At 41.9% G+C, this 25,205-nt stretch overlaps 1 protein-coding gene across 1 annotated transcript in view; it reads left to right on the top strand.

The window, feature by feature from the left end:
• Nucleotides 1-1,543: 1,543 nt before the first annotated feature.
• PTPRG (protein tyrosine phosphatase receptor type G) overlaps nt 1,544-25,205 on the top strand; it is a 209,999-nt gene continuing 186,337 nt past the window's right edge. Inside the window, exon 1 of the mRNA XM_040628133.1 lies at nt 1,544-1,777. Coding sequence (XP_040484067.1) covers nt 1,682-1,777 — 96 coding nt within the window. The 5' untranslated portion in view covers nt 1,544-1,681. The remainder of the gene's footprint in view (nt 1,778-25,205) is intronic.

Genomic DNA, 25,205 nt, shown 5'->3' with positions numbered 1-25,205 from the left:
ATGTCTAAAGCTGTCCAAACCTAAAGGCAACACATTTGTAAGAGGCTGCCTGAATCGGTAAGAATTCACAGTGTAAGAAAAATAATTCACTGTAAGAAAGGAAGTCCTTCAAAGGAATCTGCCCATCCTTCTTTCATCCACTTGGGTGCCTGACTTTTCCTAGAAAGTATCCTGATTGGGCCACCTGATTTTACCCTTCAGAATAGAAGTGTCACCTTATTCTTGATGGCTCAAGTAATTCAGCTCTGTTTAACCTTTGACCTATACTGCAGCTAGTTTTTCTGACTTAGCTTTCCTCTCTGGGAATTTATCCTTCAGTGTCCTATCTCCAGACTCCCTCTGGGGTGTGGTGGTTCGGTTTGTTGTGGAGACCAGCATCATGTCATTTGGGAAATAGGGATGATGTAATGGATGATAGAGGAGATCTGATTTTCTGTAAGGGGTAGGATCCTTCCAGAAGATTGAGTGGAATCACAGTCTTATTAGAAATTTTAAGGTGTCTGGCAAATGTTAACCTTAAATTATGATGGTGGTGGTGATAGTGATGATGATGATGATGATGATGATGATGATGATGATGATGGTAGTGATTTGCTGAGCACGGATAAAGTGGAGGCATGACGCTACTCCATTCTGTATACCACAATGAGTCGTTTGACCTCCATACCACCAAAGGTAAATAAATACTTGATTTTGTACATGAAGAAGCTGATACATTGAAATAGGCTTGTTTGTCTGCGGTCTCACAGGCAAGTAAATGAAGAAGCTAGAGTAGAAACCCAAATCTGTTATTTTTATTATATATGTCTTCTTTTGAGAACATTCCATGGTCCATTGTTGTTCTCTACATTGTACTAAATATCAAAGACTATTCAAGCATTAAGGTCATATAATGATGTTAAGTTGATTTTGTCTATATTCTGCTTTTTGAGTAAGAAACTCTACCCAAGTGTAAGAGAAGTATTTAAGGTTGCAATGAGAGCACCTGGATTTTATAGTTTTCCTCAGATGTTCAGTCTTAGCCAAGTTAACATCAACTTTCTGTGAAGCACCGTTTCTTCATCTGTAACTGAGGGTAGTCATTTCTGCCCTGTCTTCACAGGGGTTGTTCGATGAATTAAGTGGAATAATGAATGGTACAGTTTTGCAAGCTGGAAAATGAATTATTATTATCATTATTATTACCATTAAATTTCTTGTGGATTCACTGAAATACTCCATTTGGGCTATTGACCCCTTCAAATTCCTCCGAAAGAGTGTCGCTTATAAAGATGTGTCCATTTAAGTATTTATAATTTAAGCATATGAACTGAATCTCACAGGCTTAGTTTTTTTTTTCACTTCAAGATATTTTACTCCATTAAAATCTTGCTTCATAATAGGGAACTTTCACCATGACATGAATATCAGGCAATCAGAAGGTGACACCGTTGTTTATTTTGGGTAGCATGAAGGCACTCTGGTTATTTGAGAAGATGTGTGATTGTGTGGTTTGTAGGGGCAAAATGATATGATGTCTGGGGTTTGCCCTTAAATACTTTAGCAGAGGAAAAATACAGATAGATGAATACATTTGGCCAAATCTTAGGAAGTGAAGAATCTGGGTCCCTCGTACTAGTCTGTCTACTTTTGTGTAGGCTTGAAGTTTTTCCTAATACATATTTTAATTGTTCTTTTACAGATGCAGATTTTCTTTTATAATCCAGATGACTTTGACAGCTTTCAAACCGCGATTTCTGAAAACAGAATAATCGGAGCCATGGCCATATTTTTTCAAGTAAGTTAATGGTGGCACAAGTACTTCAACCAGAGAGTTCTCCGAGTATTTTTTTTTTTAATTCGCTGAATTGTTCTATGTTTAATGAATGCATCTGTTTTCTAGTTCACACCTGTCTAAATGAAAGATATTTCATATTGTCTAATGTGTGATTTAAAATGTAAATAAGTATGTTTAGAAATATAATGAAAATTTTTGCATGAATTATTCTGATTTTATTGCTACTTGACTGGTGCACAGATTGAAGAACACATTTATCATCTAAGTTACTTCACTACTGAAGCGTTTTGAACAGGTTCCTTCAGCATATTAAAAGGCTGATGCAAAAAAAAGGTGATTTTCTTCGGAGCAACTTTAAAATTTGACATTACTTACAAGTAGATTAATAAATAGCATCAGTCACTTCCCTGAAGAGACCCCTTTTCTTTCCCTCCCAGAAGTCCCCATGGTAACTAAAGTTTTCACTGAGACCATTTCCAAGCTAATATATTTATGAACTGCCATCCTTTCTTTCTCCTTTTCGTTGTGTTTGTAGTGAGCGTTTCTTCTGGTTCACGTGTTGGTTTCTATAGGTAGAAGCCAAACCTTGTATCCTTCCATGGGATAATACTGACACGCTTTTTAAGAAGTCACATCAAATTAAAGTAGTGTCGACCATCGACTGTCTTGCAATAGTAACTGAGAGGAGACCTGGTGCTTTTTTGGCCAGAAAGTAACCTGAGCAGTGGCATGTGACTTGTCTTTCAGTCTCAAAATTCGCCTGAAGACTATGGAGCCTTGTTCTTTCATCAGTGAGTCATTGTTGGACAATGATGTCTTTCTGACAACTCAAAGGAATATTTAAGACATCAGAATCTTCTCCACCATGGGTCTTTGATACTCTGCCTTTTGGGGCAGGCTTCTTTGTCTTTGAGATGGAGCCATGTTTGTTTGGAGTATGTTAATTTCACTACTCTTCTTAGTGTGTGACCCATGATGGACAATTCTATCCACCGCCCTCTCTTCCTCTTAACTACCTCTCCCCCCTTTCCTTTCATAGATAAAAGTTCAAATGGAAGATTATATATGAAAAATTGAAAAACCCAATATTCTACCCAAACCTCAGAAACAGTAAGAGTGGTGGTCATTAGGATTGGTTATGGCACTGGTTTTCGAACCGTGGGTTCTGACCTACTAGTGGGCTGTGAAATAATTTCAGTAAATCCTGCCAGCACTTTTACAATAATGATAGAATAGAAAAAATAATCGGAAAATATCAGAGTGTATTACTCATAGTAAGGGTAAATATTTTTGCAGAACTTTTTTTTAGTTACTTTTATGTGGAGAAGTATAGTGGGTATGTACTTGATCATGTTATAAAACATATTTCTTACCATGGCTCATGGTCTGATATTTTGTAAGTTCTCTGTTTATGTATTTGGTTGATCTCCCCATTGTTCTTTCACACATCTCTTTTCCCTGATTACGTTCATAAATCAGTTGAACATAGTGTTTTAAAAACTCACTCACTAACGTCAAAACTATTTGCTTTTGAGTCCCATCTCTTCCATCTCTTCTACTTAATACTGCATAGTGGTGATGGAGTAATTTAAACTTTCCAACCTCAGTATTCTTACCTGTGAAATGGGAATAGCAACTTCTGTCTACACCACCAAGATTGTAAGATTTTAAGTAGTCATTAAATGAAGCCCCTAACATGGGCTCTGGCACATAGTAGACATTTGTTCAATGCCCAATAAAGTCTGTATCTATATCCATGCAGTTCTTTATCTATGGGATGGAGACCTATATATCTTCTTTGCATCAACAGAAGTCTGTTTTGGGCACTGCCTTGTGGGCAGTTTCCTTGGGTTCTGTCTGTACCCCTTCTGCATCTAAACCATGATTGGTTTGCCTTATGCAATACTGAGGTCACTTGAGCCATTCTTAAACAGTGCCCACTTCTGTGGTTAATCCCTTGTTTTCTGTGATTGTTCTCTTGGCATCCTGCTTTTCTTGTAGCTATTCCTCTACTCGTGTAGCTGCACCATCAAATCTACCCTCTCCTCCTGTCCTGCCCACCCCATGCCCAGCCCAATCGGTCCTACTGTCTAGGTCACCTTTCTTAGAGAAAAACAAATTTTAAAAATGTTGCTGTGAGTCCTGGAAGAACCAGTTCACAGTATATGCTACCAGAAGGTTTCTGTGTTTCCAGCTCTATAAACTCTTGTGAAATGTAAGACCAGTTAGAGTCTTAAGCAGGCAAAGCCCATTGGTGTACAAACCAGCAAAATACCTCAGTGTGAAATGTAGGTTTTAAATTTTTAAAGTATTTCTAGGAAATGACTACTAGTGCACACACAAAGATACATTTCATCTGATGAGTCCTTCTAAAAATTTTGGCTTGCTGCCCTATATACACAACATAGAAGGTAGATAACGTAAAATAGAACAGAATTTTTTTTTTTTAGATACCAGCTGTGTTGAGCTGCTTCTTTTTTTCTTTTCCTTCTAAGTCCACATATGCATTTATACATCTTTGTTCACACTATGTCACGCAATGGAGAGGAAGACGGTCTTACTGTTATTTTAATTTGGCAGTCTAGTAACATTCCATACTTTGAGATCTCTGTAGTTTGCGTCTTCCTATAAGAATGTTAAATTTCTTCCCCCAAGTAGTCAGATAAATCTTTATATATATTTTCAGATTCAAACCTGGTATCTTGCATTTTGGTATTGAAGAAGTATTTATCATCTATTCAGCACTGATTCAGTGCCAGGAAGGGCACTAGTTGCTACATTAAATATAATAAATGCAATCAGCTCCTGCCCACAAGGACCTCACTGTCAGAATTGCATGTGATAATGGCTAGAAAGAGGTGAGTGGAGAAACCCTTACATTTGTAAAGAGGCTGTATGCTGACTTGGTGCTTATAAACCCACATATTAATTATCCAGAGTGACATGACGTGAATGACAAGCGCATGTCTAGGCAAGGCTGAGTTCCATGTAGATGTTTTTGTCTTGATGTTAACTTACTCCGTACCCTAGAATAATTTTCTCACACCTTTAATTTTCAATATCTTTGTTTCTTTTTTCTTCCCCATTATGTGCCTGTTATTCTGCCTAATTTCAGCTCTCCCGCTGCCTTTGCTGTGATTGGATATTATAAAGTTCTTAATGTTTCCAAAGCACTGAAACAAGTCAAGTGGGCACATGGTTGACCAAGGAACTAGATTAGAGGTTGCCTGCAGGTGGTTCTCTTGTACCTCACAGGCATGACTGTTGAACCTACATAGTGTTTACTGTTCTTTTCTCAGTTAAATATGGAAGCTGTTACGTAAAATGTCCTGATCAAGACCTGAGTAGGGGCTGCCTGTCTACTTCAGAGGGAGCATTCATTCCCATTGCAGCACAATCTTCATGCCTTCATGTCAACATGATCTTAAGATCATGACCCCTAACCTGAGCACCAGTAGTTTAAATGGTGGCTGACTTTTTTTTTTTTTTTTAAGAGAGAGAGAGCAAGTGAGGGGGGCAGGTGGGGAGGGGGAGACAGGGGCTGAGTGGGGGAGGGAGACAGGGGCAGAGGAAAGAGAGAATCTTAAGCAGGCTCCATGCCCGTCATGAAGCTGACTTGGGGCTTGATCACATGACCCTGAGTTCCTGACCTGAGCCAAAATCAAGAGTAGGACACCTAACCGACTGAGCAAGCCACCCAGCATCCCCGACATCAATGCCGAAAGATGGTGAGCCAGGTCTCCCCCGAGTGCTTTGTAGAAACACCATTGCAGGAAGGAAGGACCGCTTCCATGTAGGGAAAATAATGAATCACGGCATCCGCGGATGCTCTTGCACATGTGAGGCTACACAATTCTAGAAGGTGCACTCACTTCATAGCCACTGGCGAGTAATGTGTCTAGAGAAAAGACCACCTTTATTCTAGTTCACACACATCTTTGGGTCAGCAGCCCTCTAGAAGATCTAGGAGAACGGCAAGCGGGAAGGTTGATTTTAAAGGATTTTTAAAGCAAATCAATTAAAATAGAATGGGCAAGGGATGGATATATCTGTTGTTAAACCACTAAAGAGAGTAAGTGCTTTTGTAGCTAATTTATAGAAATACAGAAATTAAAATAATTGTGTTCTCTTTGTTGAAGTAGAAATCTCTACTATTCTCTGCGGTTAGCCTGATTTGAATTCCTGTAAAAATGTAAAATACCAAATGCCATTAAAATCCTGTTTAAGAATATTCTGTTATTCTGATAATACTCTACCTAGCTTATCTGTTTAAAGAAAGAAATATGAAAAACTTACATTGACAGGAGAGCTGAAATGACAGGGGAATGATTGGGTAATTTGTGGAAGGATGCTTTGCTTTGAAAACAACACACAAAAGGATTTGATTGGCTCCGCTTAAGTTTATTGAGTCGAGAATACCAGGTACTCAGAATGACCTTTCCTTAAGTAGGCCTGTATGTTTTTAGACCAAGAAGTCTTCCATCATCACCATCTGAACTGGTTTTTCTTTCTTCCGCTGTTGCTTCACTGTTCCTTGTTGAACACTTCCCCTCCATTTCCCGTCAGAATCCACGTGGCTTCTTCGTGTGCAAACCTCTTCCTGGCTTTCCATCTGATGCTTCTACAAAGTTGGTATCCCCCAGCTTTTCGCAGTTGTGTTGACTGTGGGTTTACGGGTTTGATGTTTGTGTTTTTTCAAAAAGCACATGATTATTGCTGAATTAATCGTGATGTGAGGGGGACATCTCCTTTGTTTTACTACCTAGTAGTCATTGTGGGAATGCCTAAAATTTTATTTATATTTCCTGATTCCCTTGAACTATGGAATTATAAATGCATGATTTTTGAAGAGCAGCTACATTTAGAAACTTTTCTCATGTGATGTTCTCGCCAGCCTCCTTGGTAGACCTTTCTGGGTAGAGTCTCTTCTGAATCTTTGCATCAGACGCCAGGATATAAAATTTTTATTACGTCTGCATCCGGCGGCCCAGTCAATGGCATATGCCTTGTACATTTAAGAAATAAATAAATTGCATCCTGATTTATTTACAGATTGTCTTAAAGTGTTTCTTTTTGACAACTGCTCTTCAATAAGGTTTCTTCATTTGATGTTTCAGTTTCGCTCCTCCTGGCAACGTTGAGGCCCCTTGTCCCGGTATTTTTTTTTTTTTCTATTTCTGTTTAAATTTCTGCCCAGAATATGACCGCGATCGCTTGGTTTTCTCTAACACCTCCGGCTCAGTGGTTGCCCCCTTTTCACTTCTGCCCTCACTTCAGAGTCGAAAGCAAACTTCAAAACTCAAATGTTTCACAAGTTGCTAACCCATTCTTTATATCATGTCGGTGGTACAGACTGCTTAATTATTTTTCTCCATCTGGAGAGGCTTAGTAATTAAATGAAATGGCAGCACCTAGGATTATTTATAGACCTTGAGAAGGCAGGAGGAGTTCTTGATGACTCATCTATCTAGGGCTGGCGAGGAAGGCTTTTTCTCCACTTCCCTGCATTCCACCTTCCCTCCCCCCTCCACTGCAGGTAGATGGGATTCGTCCTTCCTTTAACCTGCTGTTCTGTGAGCATCCCATCGTGCATTAAAGCTGTTACTTTACTTGCCTGCTTCTGCCTTCGTAGTGTGAGATCATTGAGGACTGGGAGTCTACGCTTACTCATCACTGCATCTCTTGCAAGTGACTAACACCGTGGCTTGGTTGTGCCAATACCTGAGTTCAGTGGAGACATACTTAGGCTACATCATCTTGAATGGAGAGGAACAGCCTGATAGCCTGTCAGCTAAGGTGTATCAGGTACAGGGAGGTGAGGGACCTGAGAATATTAGAACGGAAACTCTTTGAGGCTGAGGTCCATGTCTTGTTCCTCTTCTGTGTGTCCCTACCACCCACCTTGCCCTTGCCCTTCTATCAGTCTTGACCTTAGTTACTCTTTAGGAAATATATACTGAGTAGGGCTAAGTTATAGGAAACCTCTCAGGGTCCTACCACAACGTCAGTCATCTGGGCAGTGGATGAGCATGGCTAGTGGTTGTGTAAGCTTCACCTAAAAGGGGCTGTGGTCATATAGAAGTTGAAGACCATCTCTTGAGATGGTCAAGGACATGAACGTGAAGGCTACGAGTCTCCTGATTCACCGAGGATGGTAACGGGGCTCCATTGGGTCTAACATGCCAACAAAGGAATATTTTTCTCCCTTTATGCCTGTGGTTGTGAAAAGGCAACAGCGCTTTATAAATCTTTTTTTTTTTTTAAGATTTTATTTATTTATTTGACAGACAGACAGCGAGAGAGGGAACACAAGCAGGGGGAGTGGGAGAGGAAGAAGCAGACTCCCAGCAGAGCAGGGAGCCTGATGCGGGGCTCAATCCCAGGACCCTGGGATCAGGCCCTGGGCCGAAGGCAGACACTACAGCTGAGCCACCCAGGAGCCCCAGGGCTTTATAAATCTTGAAGTAGTAGTACATTCAGAGGCCTCAAAGGAGTGTTTCAGTGCCAAGAATATGGGGATATATCTGTACCAGAGAATGTTTTTTATGAAGTTTCCTACTAGGGCGCCTGGGTGGCTCAGTCAGTTGAGAGTCCTACTCTTGATTTCGGCTCAGGTCATGATCTCAGGGTTGTGAGATCAAGCCCTGTGTCAGGCTCCCCATTCTACAGGGAATCTGCTTGAGATTCTCTCTCTCTCTCTCTTTCAAATAAATAAATATATCTTTAAAAAAATAAAAAATAAATAAAGTTTCCTACCAAAATACTTTTATCTCAGATGGTCGATGGAGAGGCTTTTGCAGATTATTTTGCTGTATTTCTTTCTGTCTTGCCTCTGGTTGTTTCTTATTTATATCCTTCTGGGGTCTCTTTGTGATAGCTGATGGGTTAGTTTCTGTGTGTTTCAGGGCACCTATACGTATGTTTCTTTGCTTTCTCATGCTCTTGCTATTCCGTGTTTTTCTTCCTCTGTCCCCCTTTTTCTCCTTCATTTTCTCTAACTGAACAAAATGTAATATTTTCTCATTTATTTATTCATGTGCTCATTTGCTAACTCATTTGTTCATTCTGCAATATTTATTAAGCACCTTCTCTGTGCCTCTCTCTATGAAAATTGTCAGTGTATCCTCAGAACCCTAGCCTGCCCACAAAGTAATTGGGGAACTGGAGGTTCTGAAAAGAGTTGGCATCTGAAGCCTTCCTTCAATGGTATCATCATTTTATTGGAATAGGAAAGGCAGGTCAGGTAAGGGGGATGAAATATCAAGGAAAAAATACAGCAATTATATCTTGTGCACATTTTCAAAATGGTAAATATTTCGTTTTAAAGTATGAAGTTCCTATTTGTGAATTTTAGAACAGGGCTCTCCTTTCTGCATTTTTTTTTTCTTTCCTCCATCTTTCTACAAAGCAAAACACCACTGTGAAAGTATAAATCCTCCCTTTTATGCATGGTGACCTAAATCGATCTTTTTATTTTTTTTAACCATCCCCTAGGAGACTTTTCCTTTTTTAAATGAAGAATACATGTGCTATCATTGCTATAGGTAGTTCTAATTTTTTTACTTTTGACCATTCCTGTTTGGGAATGTGAAACAAGGGCCCCTACTGCATAGAAAGAAAGAAAAGGAAGGACAGATGAAGGAAGGAAGGAAGGAACGCAGAGAGAGAAAGGAGGAGGAAGCGGGGGAGGGAAGGAACTAAAAGAGAAAAGAAATTACTAATTATACCCATCTACCAACACCCACCCCAAAAGCCAGTAACTATGCTTTAGTGGGAGAACTTGTGAGTTTGAGTCAGCGAGTGGTGGTGAGTTGTAAAACTTCCTTCTTAGACTGCTTTTCAGGATAATTGCAGTACACTGATATGATTCTTAATTTATTCCTTGCCAGTTGCTGCTGTTTGAATATCATCCTTCTCACATTTTCCACATCCTTGCTTTTATCCAGTTATAAGTTCACTTCTTTCACTACATTACCTAGAAGTGTAATTTCAGAATGTTTTGGGTTGATTAGGAAGACTTTTTTTTATACACACACACAAATTAAAATACATATGTTCCAATTAAACTATTTTAACAGCTAATTGATTTCATAGGACTTACTATTAAGTGAAGGCTGGAGTCATTTTTAATGTTCGGATGCAATTCTGGAGTAGATTTGTGGGTGTACAACATTGAATTTATAGCCTATCAGGTGTTTTCAGTACATCTCTTGTCTGCAAATGACCTGTAATTCAAATTTCCTCTTAGCGGACATTACGGAGGACAATTTAATAATTGGCAAAGCATCACATAATTAAGAGACTTTGAAAAAGACTGTGTGAAAATCTTCTTTAATTAAATCATTGCACTTCAAGGATGGTTACCAAGTACTTTGCCTCTGTATATCACTAAGTGAAAATATTTTAGAATCTGTCATTTAGTTTAGAATTTAGTTCTTTGGGCCATTTGTTCTAACAGAGAAGTCATAGAATCTGATTGTCACAGTCTGAGAGAAAATATTAGGAACTCTACAGCGATCCACCAAACAGGACAATTCAGAGACCTAGCTCTGAGGGGTTAAGAGGTTGACCAGGACCTTCTACCTCTTTGGCATCGACCAAGACAAGAGAATACTAGCTGCATGACTCCTGATCCAGTTCTCATTGTTCCTAGCCTTCTCTTCCTGGAGTGTGATCTCGTCGACGCTTTGACTGACTACACCTTTTGGGAGATACAGATAAAGCACTTTGCATCCCAGGGAGAGAAGCAAGTGGCCATTCGTTTTCCTCTTCCTCCCCTAATTGAAAAGGTGCTTTTAAATAGAATACAGGGGCGCCTGGCTGGCTCAGTCAGTTAAGTGTCAGACTCTTCGTTTGCCTCAGTTCGTGATCTCAGGGTTGTAAGATTGAGCCCCACCCATGTCAGGCTCTGCACTCAGCAAGGAGTCTGCTTGAGATTCTCTCCCTCTGTCCCTCCCCCTGCTTCCCGCATGTGCATACGTACTCTTTCACTAAAATAAATAAATCTTTAAAACAAATAAATAGAATACAAATACTGCTAATCAACGTTAATACCTATTGTGGACTTAATTCATGTAAAATGCCGAAATAAAGTGCCTATATTCGATATTCTCTTATTTAACCTTTACTGGGACCCCTCAAGGTATTATTATACCCATTTTACAGATGTAGAAGCTTGAGGCCTGGAGCTTCTTTTCAACATCAATTTCGCAAGACTACACAGGCCAGTAGATGTTAGATCCAGTATTTCAACAGCAACAGCCCGTCTCCAGGGTCTGTGTTCTTAGTGGAATACTAAATCAGAGGAGTTGATGTTCTGTTCAAAAGGGTAGAGAAAGAAGTCGATATCATTGGTTCCAGTTATTATCACGTGTATAGAAGTGCTTCAGGGCCTCTCTTAATTTTGTTGGTACCTGAAGAGCTATTATTTTGTGACTTAAAACTGTGTTCTTAACTCTTTCTGCCCATAATGAAAACCTTTGATCCTATTCTAAATTCTCTTCAGCTCTATGCCTATAATTATTTTATGCATTTGATGACAGCTTTTTTTTTTTTTTTTTGCTTCCTCCTTTTTATAAAAAGGTATAAGGAGTATTGAATGATTGGTGTAGTTAGATAAGTGGATGGGGTAAAGATTTAAATAGTCACTTATTAACTTTTTTAATGACAGTGGTTCTTCTGGGGGGGAGGGGCGGGTTTTGCCTTGTGGCTATGTCTGGAGACACTTGATTGTCATACTTGAATGCCACTAACATCTAATGGATAGAGACAAGGAACACTTACCCAACATCCTGCGATGCACAGGACAGCCCCTTCCAGCAGCACAGTATCCGGCCCAAAATGTCAGTGCTGAGATTGAGAAACCCCGCTCCATGGTTATCAAGTAAGTGTTTGAGGACACTTCAGTGTTGTAATCTCAGCGGATGGGGGAGCTGTTTGCATTACTCTGCGCGTTGATGGCCATAGGAATAACTAAAAATGTCATGCCTGAGAAGTCCCCAGTCCCTGGTCAACCAAGGTTGAATACCCTGGGATTTAAAGACAAGGTATGAAGATTTACATGCCACAATATTTAAATCGGCCCTGTTTTAAGTCAGCCCCAGTATTCCAGGCTCACCTATGCCCCTTTAAATTAAAGAGCCCATGTGGGTATTTATTCCCAGATACTACAATGGTTTGTGAAAGGAACACCAATTTGATAAGACAGTTCCTCAGACATAGAAAAGTAAACAAAGGTAAGAGCATGTGCAAATGCCTTTGACCTTGAAATCAGTGGGAGCTGGTTTGAAAACCTCAAAGATCAGTGGCACTCCCTTGTGGGGGTTATAGGAGAATCTTTCTCTGCAAATCACAGCGCTACCTTGGTCCCACGGCTTTGTAGAAATAATTTCCCAGGGCAGGATTCTAAAACTATTAATGTCGCTTTTATTTTAGAGGTTTGTTATTGTCTCCGAAAATCTCGTTACTCTCTGTGCATCTCGGCATCGTCCCAGAGGAATGATTAACCATCTTTAACTGTATGAATCTCGATGCAACTCACCTGTGGGCTGCAACACGGGCATGCCCATAGGAGAAGCTTGCGATTTTCTTTTGTGTTTAGGGGTTACATTGAAACTACTGTTTGTTTTCTCTGTCTGTAGCCTCTTGATACACATGGTATGTCTGTACCCATCTGAAGCCCAGAGCCTATTTCTGGAAGGTGCCTCTGACTCATACTCTCAGAGCACATGTCGCATACCATTTGGGTGGTGTTTTAAGACAGACCAGTTTGCATAGATCCTTGCTATGTAGTGGAAGTCCATTCAACCATTTTTACAGGATGTGATAACAAACCAGTAAGAAACTGAATTTCACCCATCTGTGTGAGACTTTGTATGATTTTCCAAGTAACCCCCTTTCCTCTGACACCGTGATCTTGGTAAGACTGGCTAACTATGGTATTTTTCAGGAATGCAACTCCTTTGGTTTGTGAGGGATTAGGAGACAGAGACAGTGGGGGGGAACTTCCAAAATAGAAATATTTTATCCTTCCTGCCTTTTAACTTGTAACAAGTAAGTGTCCAAACGGGATAGAGTAAAAGGCACAATAGTTGGGGCTCACCTCCTTTCTTCGTTAAGACTGCCCACATGTCTTGTGAGAAAATTATTAGCGTTGGATCCTCCCCCTGTTTTGGGATTTCTTTGTGAGATCTGGGAAACATACCTCTATATTGACTCATCTGGACACATTTGTAAAGCAGATTCTGTTTTTCTTAGCCTTTGTGTTTTCTGACTATGTATGAAATTACATGATTTTGATGTGCATGCAAATTCCAAGTAGCTGTATACAAAATAATATGATAGCACTAATTAACTTAGAGCTTGCTTACCTGGAATTTGGGTTTGTCCAAAGTTGAGGTAAGCCAAGACTGATGCTGAAGAAAGCATTAATTAAGCACATCAGCCCTATAGACAACATTGAATGAGAAGAATTGCTTAATCTGAGTATATCAATTGAGTATTATCAACCGATTTTATGTAGTATTCATTTGATATCCGTCCTTTGGTTCTAACAGACAACTTTTATATATCATGTAAATGGGTTTGGTGAGGAGTACTCTTAAAATCGCACTACCAGAAAATTCGTTTGCACCACATGTATGAAATAAAATTATATCTCTCTGAAATGATACCCAGTTCTGACTCTAGATAACTCAGGTCCTAGAACTTCTAGATTCTATTACTAAGGCCTTACTCGACTCTCTGCAATGTTTTCCCTGGTAGCTTGGCATCCTTGAGCACCATTCCAATGGGGTTTCATGAATTATTTCTATTTTTAGGTACTCTGCAAAGGTGGCTGCCAGGCACTGGTTCTATTTTTTTAAAAAAAACAACCAGTTATAGGGTTTAGCGCCAGATGTCTCAGAAATACAAGCAGCTAACTAACACAAAGCCAATTCCTCAATCTTTCAGGAAAGGAAATGAATATTTAGGGCCACATCTGAACTTGGGAGGCTGACTAGCCCTCCCCCTTTTTTAATGGCAAGCAACCTAAAGCTTTGGTTCTTCTCTATTTTACGTTGTATAGATGTCCTCATCCCACTAAAACAGTTCCGACAGATAAAATCACAAGTCTTCTAGAAAGAGATTTCCAGTTTCTGATTCTCTTTGAATATAAACAATAATTTTTTAAAATAGGTGATAGTTATGGACTCTGGTCATGTGTCAGGCCCTCTGCCAATTCTGTCAAGCATTCTACATACATTATCCCACTCAGTGCTCCTAACAGCCCTCTGAGAAGGAGGCTGCCATTCCAGAACCTTCCGCAGATGCTTAGATTCCCTTTGATGACGAAATCAGCATCTAGGAAAACCGCTGAACAAGGTTGGGGTTTTGGTGTGAAAAGCTTAAGTATGCTCCAATTCTGACTGGCACGTTCCCCTAGACAAATCTGTTTATTCCCTCGCTGCCTCAATTTCTTTTGTCCATCAAATGGAAATATTGATAACGGATGGGTTTGTTGAGAACTTCAGATGAGATCATATATATGAAAGCACCATGGCTCAGACTTTGAAGCACTCTATACAATTGGTTAAATAGTAACGATGATGGTGGCAATTAGTAATGACTAGAGTTGACCTGCTAAAATAAAAAGGAACACTTCAAACTGTTATTTTTGCATACCTGGCCCAGAACCGATAACATTCAAATAAACCTGTTGCTCTCGGGGCCTCAGCTGTGTGCCTCCTGCCAGCGTACTTGCATTTTGGTGGGGGGCGTTTCAGTTCTTGGATGGCCTTGGCTGGGAGACAAGATTCTGAAGTCTCCGGGGTTGTTGTTGGTGCTGTCACTCACTAATTCAAGAGGAGGTAACCAAATTCAGATCTCCTTAAGGAGCAGCGACACGTCTCTCTTACTACTTTCAAGAGGAGCTAAAGTAATTAGTTATATAACACCTTGGCTGGTGAAATAAATAGTTATTTAATTGGAGCCTCCAGTCATCTGAGAGAGAGACAAGCAACATACGACATGGCCCTGGATGCCTGCAGATGGTGGGGAGGCCATTTGGAAGTAAAAGGGCCTCATCAGGTTTTCCACTGGCCCCCAGTGACTGCTTAATTCCTGGTAGTGAGTTTCTCTCCAGTGTCAAAGTTGTAAACCAGGCAGCCTTTATGTGGCCTCATTTGCGCTGGAAATGTATCCTCGTTTGTGAGATTCCCCTATTAGTGTCTGCTTGGTTAGAGACACTGCCAGAAATAATGATGTGATCGTTACCAATTTTTAAATACTATGGCATGTGAGTTATTGCCCGTGGTGGCAATTCATTTCATTCGTCCTTGTGTTTGATGCGCACTGAAGATGAGCGTTGTGAGTAGGAAGTGCGTTCCCTTCTGCATTTTGTTGATTGTGGCTGTTTCCCCTCATCAAAGGGGAATGAGATAACCCCGAACACATGTCCCTCTCTCCTTCTCTCTTGTGGCCCTTCTCTTGCTTCTTTGTGAATTCCCTTTGCAATGTCATGGAGTCACGATGGTGTCCCATATACGGCGGTCAGCACAGTGTCCAGAGGACTGAATAAAGCATGGTCCCTGTTGTCGAGGAGATTACTCTGTGCTCTCTCTCTCTCCCTCAACACACATGAACACACACACACACACACACACACACGTGCGCACAGAGAAGCATGCACATATCCACACACCTGCAAGCTCCCTAAGACAAGGACCTTTGCTTGTTTGGTGTTAATATTCTCAATGATGACCGTAAAGATATTGAATGAAAGCAAGAAACATCACTTGAGAGTCTGCTTGATAAAGGACATGGATTCTCAGGTCCGGATGGTTGATTAAATCCCAGTTCTACCCAGAAGTAGCAGTGAACTTCAGTCAGGTTCACTTATCAGCGTTTCTGTCCCTCGGTTTTCTCATCTGGAGAATGGAGCCAATAAGAGACCTATTTTGAAGGGTTGTTGCGAGGGTTGTAGTAGTTTACACGGGTGAAATGACTGTGTGCCCCGTACATAGGCAGTCCTCAGTCCATGTTAGCTTTCGTGGTCATTGAAGCAACAGCAGGCATTGTTATTGATGCAATGGTAAAAATGCATTGTTATTGATGCAGTCACAGTTAGTGGACGGTGGAGTGGTTGGCCTGCAATGTGTGGCAGAGGCAAGGCGTGCTCACCTCAACAGGGTTTGTGACATGTTATCTGTGGGGTTTTTCTCTTCTTCTCTAGACTTCATGGGCCGAAAGGGCATGGACCTTTGTCCTTCGCAGTGGCTGTGTGGTGGGATCGCTGGGCAAGTGTTAAGTAACCTGACATCTGCGTCCCTCTCCTGGGACTTCGATGTCGTTGGTCTGGGAGGTGGCCTGAGCGTCCGTATCTGTAACAGCTTCTCGTGATTCTTACATGCAGGGCAGGCTGAGATCTACCGGCACAGCCAGCGCCTGCCTCTCGGGCCCTCCACCCCCACTCCTGTCCAGACAGCCCTCTGCGTAGCAGGTGATGATTCCTTTAGGCCCTACTCTGCGGGGTCTTGTTTTCTGTTGAGAACTGCTGAGACCCTGCTGAGCCTCCCTTGCTCCACTTCTCAGAGTAACACCAGTCCCACGTGGATTCTGTTCTCGTGTTCCAGGGAACGGTTTCGGGAAAGGCCGCCCTCTGTTGGTGACTCTGCCTTGTTGTATTTATCCGAAGCCATAAAATTCTCAGAGGTGTAGAGGAGCCTGGTCATTTGTGCCTCCTCCTAGTTTGGGTCGGAAGGAAGAGCAAGTGTGAGAGTTGTTCGGTGATAAGGCAGATGCAGCGATAGGAGGGGGACTGGCGCTCACATGAGTCTAGCTGCCTCTGCCCCTGGAGAGGCTGAGCAGAGTAAGGCCAGACTGGCTCACTAACCCGGCAACCAGGGCTTAGGACTGGGGGATCTTGTCTTAGCCGGCTAGTTTGCTTAGTGCTGGAGGCTAGAAACATGGGCATCCCCTCTGGCTTGCGGATGGCTGGGGCATTAGGATAGCTCCAAGGGAGAGGGCGGTGCTTGCTTTTCGTGGAGTGGCCCAGCATTGAGGAGGGAGGACTGCCCTTCCCTTGGGGAGGAGCCTGTGGAGGGCAGCTGAGAGTAGGAAGTTGGAAGGGAAAGGGAGAGCTTCCCAGTACTTGTGAATCAATGCGTGTTAGTACAAATTTCCACTTCTGGTGAGTCCTGGAGGGAATGTGGGAGAGACAGAGAGCAAGTCTGTACCTCCCCTTTTTGTCCTTCTGCTCCTTCTCTGACGAATAATAATATTGCGGAGAAGAGTTTTATGTTTCTGCCGGCCAGTCTGTACCTGTTACCTTCTTCGATGCCCCAAGTGTGTACAGTAGGAACATCTATGCCTGCCTCACAAATGAGGAAACCAAGGAACAGCCATATTTGATGATTGACCTGAAGTCACAGGACTGGAAGATGGTGGGATTTGAACCCCTGGCTTCCTTACACTGGAGGCTCTTCCTCTCTTCTCAACCTCAATATTATGCCGCTTCCTACCATCCCGTAAACTCCATAGCCCGCTTCTCCCCAGGAGTGTAGACCTGGGGTGGATGTCCTGGTGGCTGTTCTCAGGACCTGACCCAGTTAGGACCTAAAGGGAAAGTCTTCATTGGGGAAACCTGTATTTTTGAACCGCTTCTCCTGCCAGCAGCTCTTGTAAAATTTGGATGATGCTGAGGTGGTGAGAGCTTTGTGTTTTCCACCAGCCTGCCTCCAAAGCACGTGATTTTAGTTAGCTACCTCTGGAACCTAGCTTCAAGCCCACCAAAATTGGATTTTTATGGTTGGTGCCATGCAGCTCCCTCAGTCCCGTTGCTTCCGTGAAAGATTTTGGATCTGAAAAGTTCCAAGCTCCGGCAGCCCCTGCTAGACTTCTCAGTACCAGAGCCAGGCCCCCCATGACCCCATGTCCCTGCTGAGGCCATCCAGGGCCCATGCCGAGCCTCACGAACCCATGGGGCCAGGAGGTCTCGGGGGTTCTCCGTTGACTGAGCCTCTCCGCTGCTGATGAAACTTTGCAGAAGCCCAGAAGCAGTTCCGCTCACGTCTTAGCTGTGTTCTGCCAACACCAGGCATTGTTTGATGCTTCCAGGCGAGGAAGGCTGTGACCTGCTGCAGGGAAGCACTTCTGTCCACGAGCGGACTTTGCCCATCTGAATGATAATGTACTTTCCGTGCCTTTATCTGCCGACGCCCCAACGTAATAATTTCCCCTCCTTTCGCTTTATAAATCATGAAATGTGGCAGTGTTTTTCTGTCAGGCAAATGTGTAAAATCGGCCCGGACACCCAGCAAAGTACTGTGCCTTCAATTACATCCCTGTTGTAAAAGCTTCATTTAAAAATTCTTGGGCCATAAAGCAAAGTGAGAGCAGTATTTACTGTCACAAGCTGTGAAGCCGACACGGTCTTGGTGTCAGAGGGGCCTCTGTTAGGCGGTGATGCTATCAGTCGTCAGCAGTGTCAAAGCTACATGCCCTGTGTGGCCTTCAGCGAGCCAGAGAAAGATGTCTAAAAAGATTTTTACGATTTGGTCTGGATGCCGCCTGAGGACTTCCGAGATGCTTCTGCTTACAAATGACCATAGTGGACTCTACACCCCGAGTCCAGCAGATCGTGGACCATTCTGCATCCTCCGCGAAGGAACACTCTTAGTATCTCGGTCTTTCCAGCTTCTCTGTATAGAATTATCTGTCTCCTTTCAGTTTTCATTCAACAAATATTTCTCTTTTTTTTTTAAGATTTTATTTATTTGTTTGACAGAGAGAGAGAGACAGCCAGCGAGAGAGGGAACACAAGCAGGGGGAGTGGGAGAGGAAGAAGCAGACTCCCAGCTGAGAAGCCTGATGTGGGGCTCGATCCCAGGACTCTGGGATCATGCCCTGAGCTGAAGGCAGACGCTTAACGACTGAGCCACCCAGGCGCCCCATCAGCAAATATTTCTTGTAGCCAAGTGTATGCCAGTCTCTCTGACAGGCACAAGGGCTACCCTGGTAAAGACATCACCATGTGGTCTTTGCCCTTGTAGAAATCATAGTCTGTTAGAGGAATAGATACTCATGAAATGTGCCAGTGGAGGCATAATTCAGCTTGTGTGAAGTCCAGCGAAGGAAAGAGGGAGTCAGAGCTTTGAGAGCACATGACAGGCCTCAAGAAGTTCTCAGGTCCCAGGGAACAGCATGTGTGATGACTCCAGTGTGGGAGAACAGGGTGCCCGTGGACCTACAGGAAGGTGCTAGGGCTGGAGCTGGACCCCACGGAGCCTTGAAGGCCATCAACTCTGGACTTTTATCCAGGAGCCATCAAAAAACTGGCCCGGACAGGGGACCCACTTGGTTAGCATTTTGGAGCCGATCAGGGATGCCGTGGTGAGCTTTAAGCTGGAGAGAAGCCTAGGAGGATTTGCTGTCATCCGTTTGTCATAAAGAAAAGAGATGGTGGTAGCTGGAACCTGGGGAAAAATGATCTCTTTCTATTACCCAGATTGCAGGAATTTTATGTTCTTATGGAGGAGGAAGAAAATTAGTTTCAGGCTCTAGGAGAATGCATTTGAAGCAACGTGGTGACTAATGAAAATAACACGTCTGGGGTGAGAAAGCAGGTCAGAGGGGTTTGCAAATGCTGCTCACGATCGGGCTTGTAGAAACATCCTCATTGTGGTTTTGATACTGGTAATTTCACTGCTTTTTGCATTTGATGTTTTCTCCTGTTGTGTTTATTTCTTACTTGTTTTATGGACATTGTACGAGTGTACTGAATGGGCCTTCTGTCTTCTTCAGCTTCCATTTTAATTGTGGAGAGCCGGACAGGGCCGTGATTGTGATTATCGGTTCATAGGTGCATTTTACCGGGGTGTTGTCATTGCAAATTCAACCAACTGCTTTCCGCTATGAAAGTTAATTTTGCAGCCGCTTTGCAAAACCTGGAAACCCACAGATCGAACCTTTTGCGGGGGAATTCGGTTGTGTGTTTTGCAAATAGTTCTTAGATGTCTAATATATAAAAATGATAGTCGTCATTCGTAATAGCACTTTCTCTCTCCACCCTCTGTTTCAGGACAGATTGATGACTGGACTGAAACCTGATTATAATTATCACAATAAAAGGCCAAATTAGGTGGATGGTCCCTAGTTACAGTGGCCTTTAATGCCAATCACACTTATACTCTGTTACAATTTACAGTTTAAAAGACCTTCCATTTAGGTCTGTTTTATGGCACAGGATTTTGAAACATACGCAGTTTCCCAGCTCATCTTCAAAACACAAAGCAAAAAGCCATCCATCTGAAAAGTGAAATTATGGGGCTAAGCTGGCTTAAGATGACACCATCAGGAACCTACTGTCAGAAGCACAAAGAAGCCCCTAGCCCGTCGTTACTGTTATCATGCATTTAAGCAAAGGGCAAACTCAGATTCTCTTTGTAACTGATTGCCTTGTTCCACTTAGTACTATAAAGGAGATATTGGTTGTAAAACCTAATGGTATAAAATGACTTGGTAAAGGATGGCCTTCCCAGTTCCTTTAGATCTTGTTCGTGTAATCTTCCTGCTGCAAAGTGAGAATATGACTCCTATTAAATACAGTTCAGGATGTTCTGCCAAAGGCGATATTACTCCAGACCTGTGACTGTTCCAGCAAATGCAAACCTAAATAAACCCCACAACAGCACCTAGTGTCCTTTAAAGGACTCCTGGTCTGAGCAAGCATTTCCACATAAATAAATTAACACTGTCGGGAGTAATGCTGCATTTTTGACATGCTCATGTTGCTAGTATATGAATGTGAATTTGGGGGCACGCCTCTTTAGGGGCGAAAGGGAAGTCCTCTGCAGCCCTCCCCCAAATTAGAAAATCCCATAGCGTAGTAGGGATCTGTTCAGAAAACTGAGTTCTAGATGGTATCCCTTGTATGAAATAACTTCACTCAGACCTTTGGACCCTCTGTATCCTAAATGCTCAGGATATAGACTTTTCAGAAACCGGCCGCCCCCCCCCCCCTGCCGGCAGTAGTCCAAAAGTTAAATTCACTGTTTTGTGTATTAAATAATAATGAAAATGATAATGAATTATGTATTTAATAAAGAATAAGTATGAACTAATATGGTCAGAAAATCCTTAAAAACTAGACCTTTCTCAAGGATCTCTTCCATGGAATTTCTATCCTGCATTAGTCTTTCCATTTTGAAACGTGAGTTAAATTAAATTATGTATTTTTAATACAGAGAAATGGTGTTGATTTTCCTCTTCCAGTCCTCTTCCAATTTTGTATTATTTTATAAAGAACACAAAGTATATTATTTATGTTTTTAGAAATATTGTTAAGTGGAATGACAAGCATGGCCAAACATCATTATCTCAAAAAGCACTCTCTGGAAGAGGAGGCATTTGGGATTCTCAAAAGTATTTTCAGTAAAAAAAAAAAATTTTAAAGCGTAGTATAATGCTAGGAAATTAACTTCATTCATTAAAGCAGGCAGTAAATATCTCAGACTAATAATTACCACCATCATACTTTACCAGGTTTGAACGGTCGCTATCTTAGAGATTTACTAACCTAATTAGACATTATCTTCTTTATGGGTCCTAAACGTTTGAGAGATTATGTAACTAATCGATAAAAGAACTAGAACAAATATTTTAATATCATTTTACCTTTCTATAGGGCTTGACAATTCATCGACTGCCTTTACTCACATTGTTTGATCAACAAGTACGCAAATAAGGCATTGTAAGATGAAATCCACAGCCCTACCTCCCATCTGGCCCTCGCTTCTTTTCTGGCGATTTTTCCTAACCGACTTGGAGAAAGAAAAATCAGAGGCTAAGTGACGTGCCCTAGATCACAAAGCTGGAACTGGCTGGCACTAGCTATTGTGCCCATACTCTTTACTTCCTTCCAGGAAAGCTGATGTGTCTACAACTGTTGGCCTTCTCTTAGGTTTCGTGGGTGACAGGTTCAGTGAATATTCTGAAAGGCATGGTAAGTAATTTTATATTTACACCCAGGAAGGCAGCAAGGTTTAATGGTTCCTAACCTTCCATGCCTCGAACTCACTGTTAACAGGTGATAGGACTGAATCGAACCCATGCACTGAAAGGGTTGCAGCCACAGAGTGTCTTCTGACTGTAGGGAGGAGGCACTGAACATGTAGAATGTCTTAGAAACAAAAGTGCGTATCTCATTGGCACTGGGCAAATTCTGAGATGAGGAACTTTTAGAATGTAGAGTTTAGTGTTGTTTGAGACAGGAAGTGCCTCTGACAGCCCTCAGCGTGCATACATAGGCTGTGTTTTCTGATATACTCCTAAAATTCCACATTTAGAAATTCTCACCATCGGTGCTGGAGTTGGGATCCCTGTCTGGGATAGAACTATCTAAGAGGATTTGCTTGGACTTGTGACTCAGAGGAAAGCGCCAGAATCCACAGTCGAGTTCGTGTAGGGTTTTCAAAACCATTTCACCACAGCTATTGGCTGAAACAACCCTCAGTGTGGAATCATGGCGGGGGTGATTCTTTACCACCTATCCCTACTTACATTAGTCTTTCGAAATGGTATTTTAGGCCTGAAACTTAATCCTGAGAAAGGCATTCCAATGGTGGGCAAGGTTTGGGCACAAAAGTGTTCATCACACTATTATTTATGATAGTTAAAATTATTTATGATCGTGAACAAGTCCATACGCCCAGTATTTTGGGCGTGATGATATAAATCAGGCCCATCCTGAAGTTGGAATATTATGTAGCCATTAAAAGTTCCGCCTTATGGAGACTTTGAATGACATAAGTGACAAAAACCACATTATTAAATAATACTATTATTGATAAAATAGCATTACCGTGACTAAACAAAGCACTTAAGAAGAACCAACACACATACGGAACGTATTATGAGGTGCTCATCTAGGCACTTGACAGACATCACATCACTTTGAGGTAACTAGTCCTGGTACTTACGAGGGAAGTACTCTTGGTCATTTTTTAGATGAGGAAACTGGATTCCAGATGTTGGGTCACACAGCTAATAAGTGAAGGAGGGCGGATTTGAACCTCTGAACTCAAACCACTCTAGTTGGTCTTCCCACTGTAGTGTTTGTCACAAGTGATCTCTTCCATATACCTGCACATAGGCATGTGTGTATGGGAAATTTGGAAGGGCATGGGACCCAGTTTCCAGCTCTGGTGACCTGCGTGGTGGGAATTTGGATGGCTTAATCTCATTGTAGTGTTTTTGTATCTTCTAAAGAGTGTGTGCTATTTTGTTATTAGGACATAATGCAATTTAATAAATGAATGAAGGGGAGCCTTCTTTACACTTTCCAGAATTTCCTGTCGCTGAGTGACAACCCACCCCTACGCTGTCATTTCTGTGTCTTCCAGTTTCTGTGCAGTCAGACCACAGTGGCCGGGCTGCCTCTACCATGATATGCCATACACTTGAGTGGGTTTGGACACATTGCAAATTTGCCCGGACATTTTTCTGCATTGCCGTTCTATGCAAAAATCCCGGAGGCATGGGAGAATATATGACCTGAGTTCTGGATCCCTCAGATCCCATCTCGTAATTTTTAGTTGATTTGGCTAAATGCATGGGCAGTTTATCCATGGAACAAATACTAGTAAAGACTTCATGGAATAAATAATGGGAAGCATTTTCAAATGGTGCACTGTTTCCATTAAACTATGGACAGATGGGTTGTTTATGCTATTTCAAATGCAGTCCTTTTTTTTTTGGTCTTTGTCTTTTGCTGGTAAAAAATAGAATCAGGATTCTTTGGTTTTTTACTTGACTTTCTTCTGAACCTATTTATTTATTTATGAGAGAGTGAGTGTGCAGGTGCGCGAGCCAGGGGGAAGGAGCAGAGGTAGAGAAAGAATCCCAAGCAGACTCCACGCTCAGTGCAGAGCCCCATGTGGGGCTCAGTTCCACAACCCTGAGATCATGACCTGAGCCGAAATCAAGAGTCGGATGCTTAACGGACTGAGCCCCCCAGGTGCCCCTCTGCTAAACCGTATTTTCAGTGTTTGTCTTTATAAACTATAATTTGCAATAATCAAGTCGTAGCCAAAATGCTAAAGGAATCTCTTCAAAGACATTTGAAAGAGTCCCTGTCTTTTAAAAATGCGTATGAAGATAGCTACCAATAAAACATTGGTTGAAGATATGCTTCAACATAATTGGAGAAGTGTGAGGATACAGACAAAAGAAGATTGGTCCTGAAGGGGAGTGATGGGCACATAGGAGTACATTACTCTTCCCAGTTTTGTTCATGTCGAAACATTGTCATCATCAAAAAAAGGAATCAGACACCTAACTACTCTCCTGGTGATTCCATTGCATCATGAGACGCAACAAATGTCGTTTGAAAGGGAAATTTTCAGGGAAGTTACATAGAACTTTAGTCTATAAAATGCCAAAACAAACAGTTGAAATGTGAAAAATTCTGACAGTCTATCATATTGTTTGCATACAAGGCTTAACCATGCCAAAGAATAATTTGACTGGTTTTTTTCAACTCAGCTAATCTTACAGTAATCACATTAGTAGGTTTGATATGGGTAAGTATGGCTTTTGAGCTGTAAGCCTTGTATAAGCCCTTACTCTCTTACGCATGGACTTTTGTGCAAGTATCTGAAGAGTTGCCTTGGACTTCAGACTCTCAGCCCTCCAGGCCAGCCTGCCTGTTCCCTCGAGACTGGTAGCACTTTTCCTTCCTCATGATCCTTGCCTGGAACTTGACAGTGGACCTCTATTTCCCTGTGCCTAAAATCCGTGTTTGAGTCTGGCCCAAACCTACCCTGCAGATTGATTTCTTCGATTACAAACCATGTCCTAGACATGGAACCCTATAGTCAAGAGAATGAGCTTTTTGAAAGCTCTTCATACTCAGTTTCAAATAGTCTTCTGAACGGAGCCCTGTGTGCTCCTACCAAGGATGTAACTGTGCCCGTTTCACCATCCACAAAAGGTAGGCGTTATTATTTTTCAGTATCTCTCCTGATATGAGGAGGGGGGATTTTCCTTTTTATTGATTTTTTTTATATTTTTAAAGATTTATTTTTTTATTTTAGAGAGAGAGCATGTAAATGGGGGGGAGGGGCAGAGAGAGGAGGAGACAGAGGCAGAGAAGCAGTCTCACCATTGAGTGCAGAGCCCGGCTCAGGGCTGGATCCCAGGACCCCGAGATCATGACCTGAGCCGAAACCAAGATTCAGTTGCCCAACTAACTGAGCCACCCAGGCCCCCAAAAGTCTCCTTTTTAAAAAAAGTATCGTGGAGGATGACTATCTCCCAGGTTTTCATTATCGTTCACCTTTTTTTCCATTTAAAATATATTTGTTCCTAAATGCCCGTCTTTTATTATCATATTCATAGCACTGTTTTACAGCAGGATTCAGGCTCACCCTCTGTTCTCAAATGTAAACTT

The sequence above is a fragment of the Ursus maritimus genome, unplaced genomic scaffold (assembly GCF_017311325.1).
Source record: "Ursus maritimus isolate PB19 unplaced genomic scaffold, ASM1731132v1 scaffold_14, whole genome shotgun sequence".
In the NCBI taxonomy this organism is placed as follows: Eukaryota; Metazoa; Chordata; class Mammalia; order Carnivora; family Ursidae; genus Ursus; species Ursus maritimus.
This window is presented reverse-complemented; position numbering and strand designations above follow the sequence as displayed.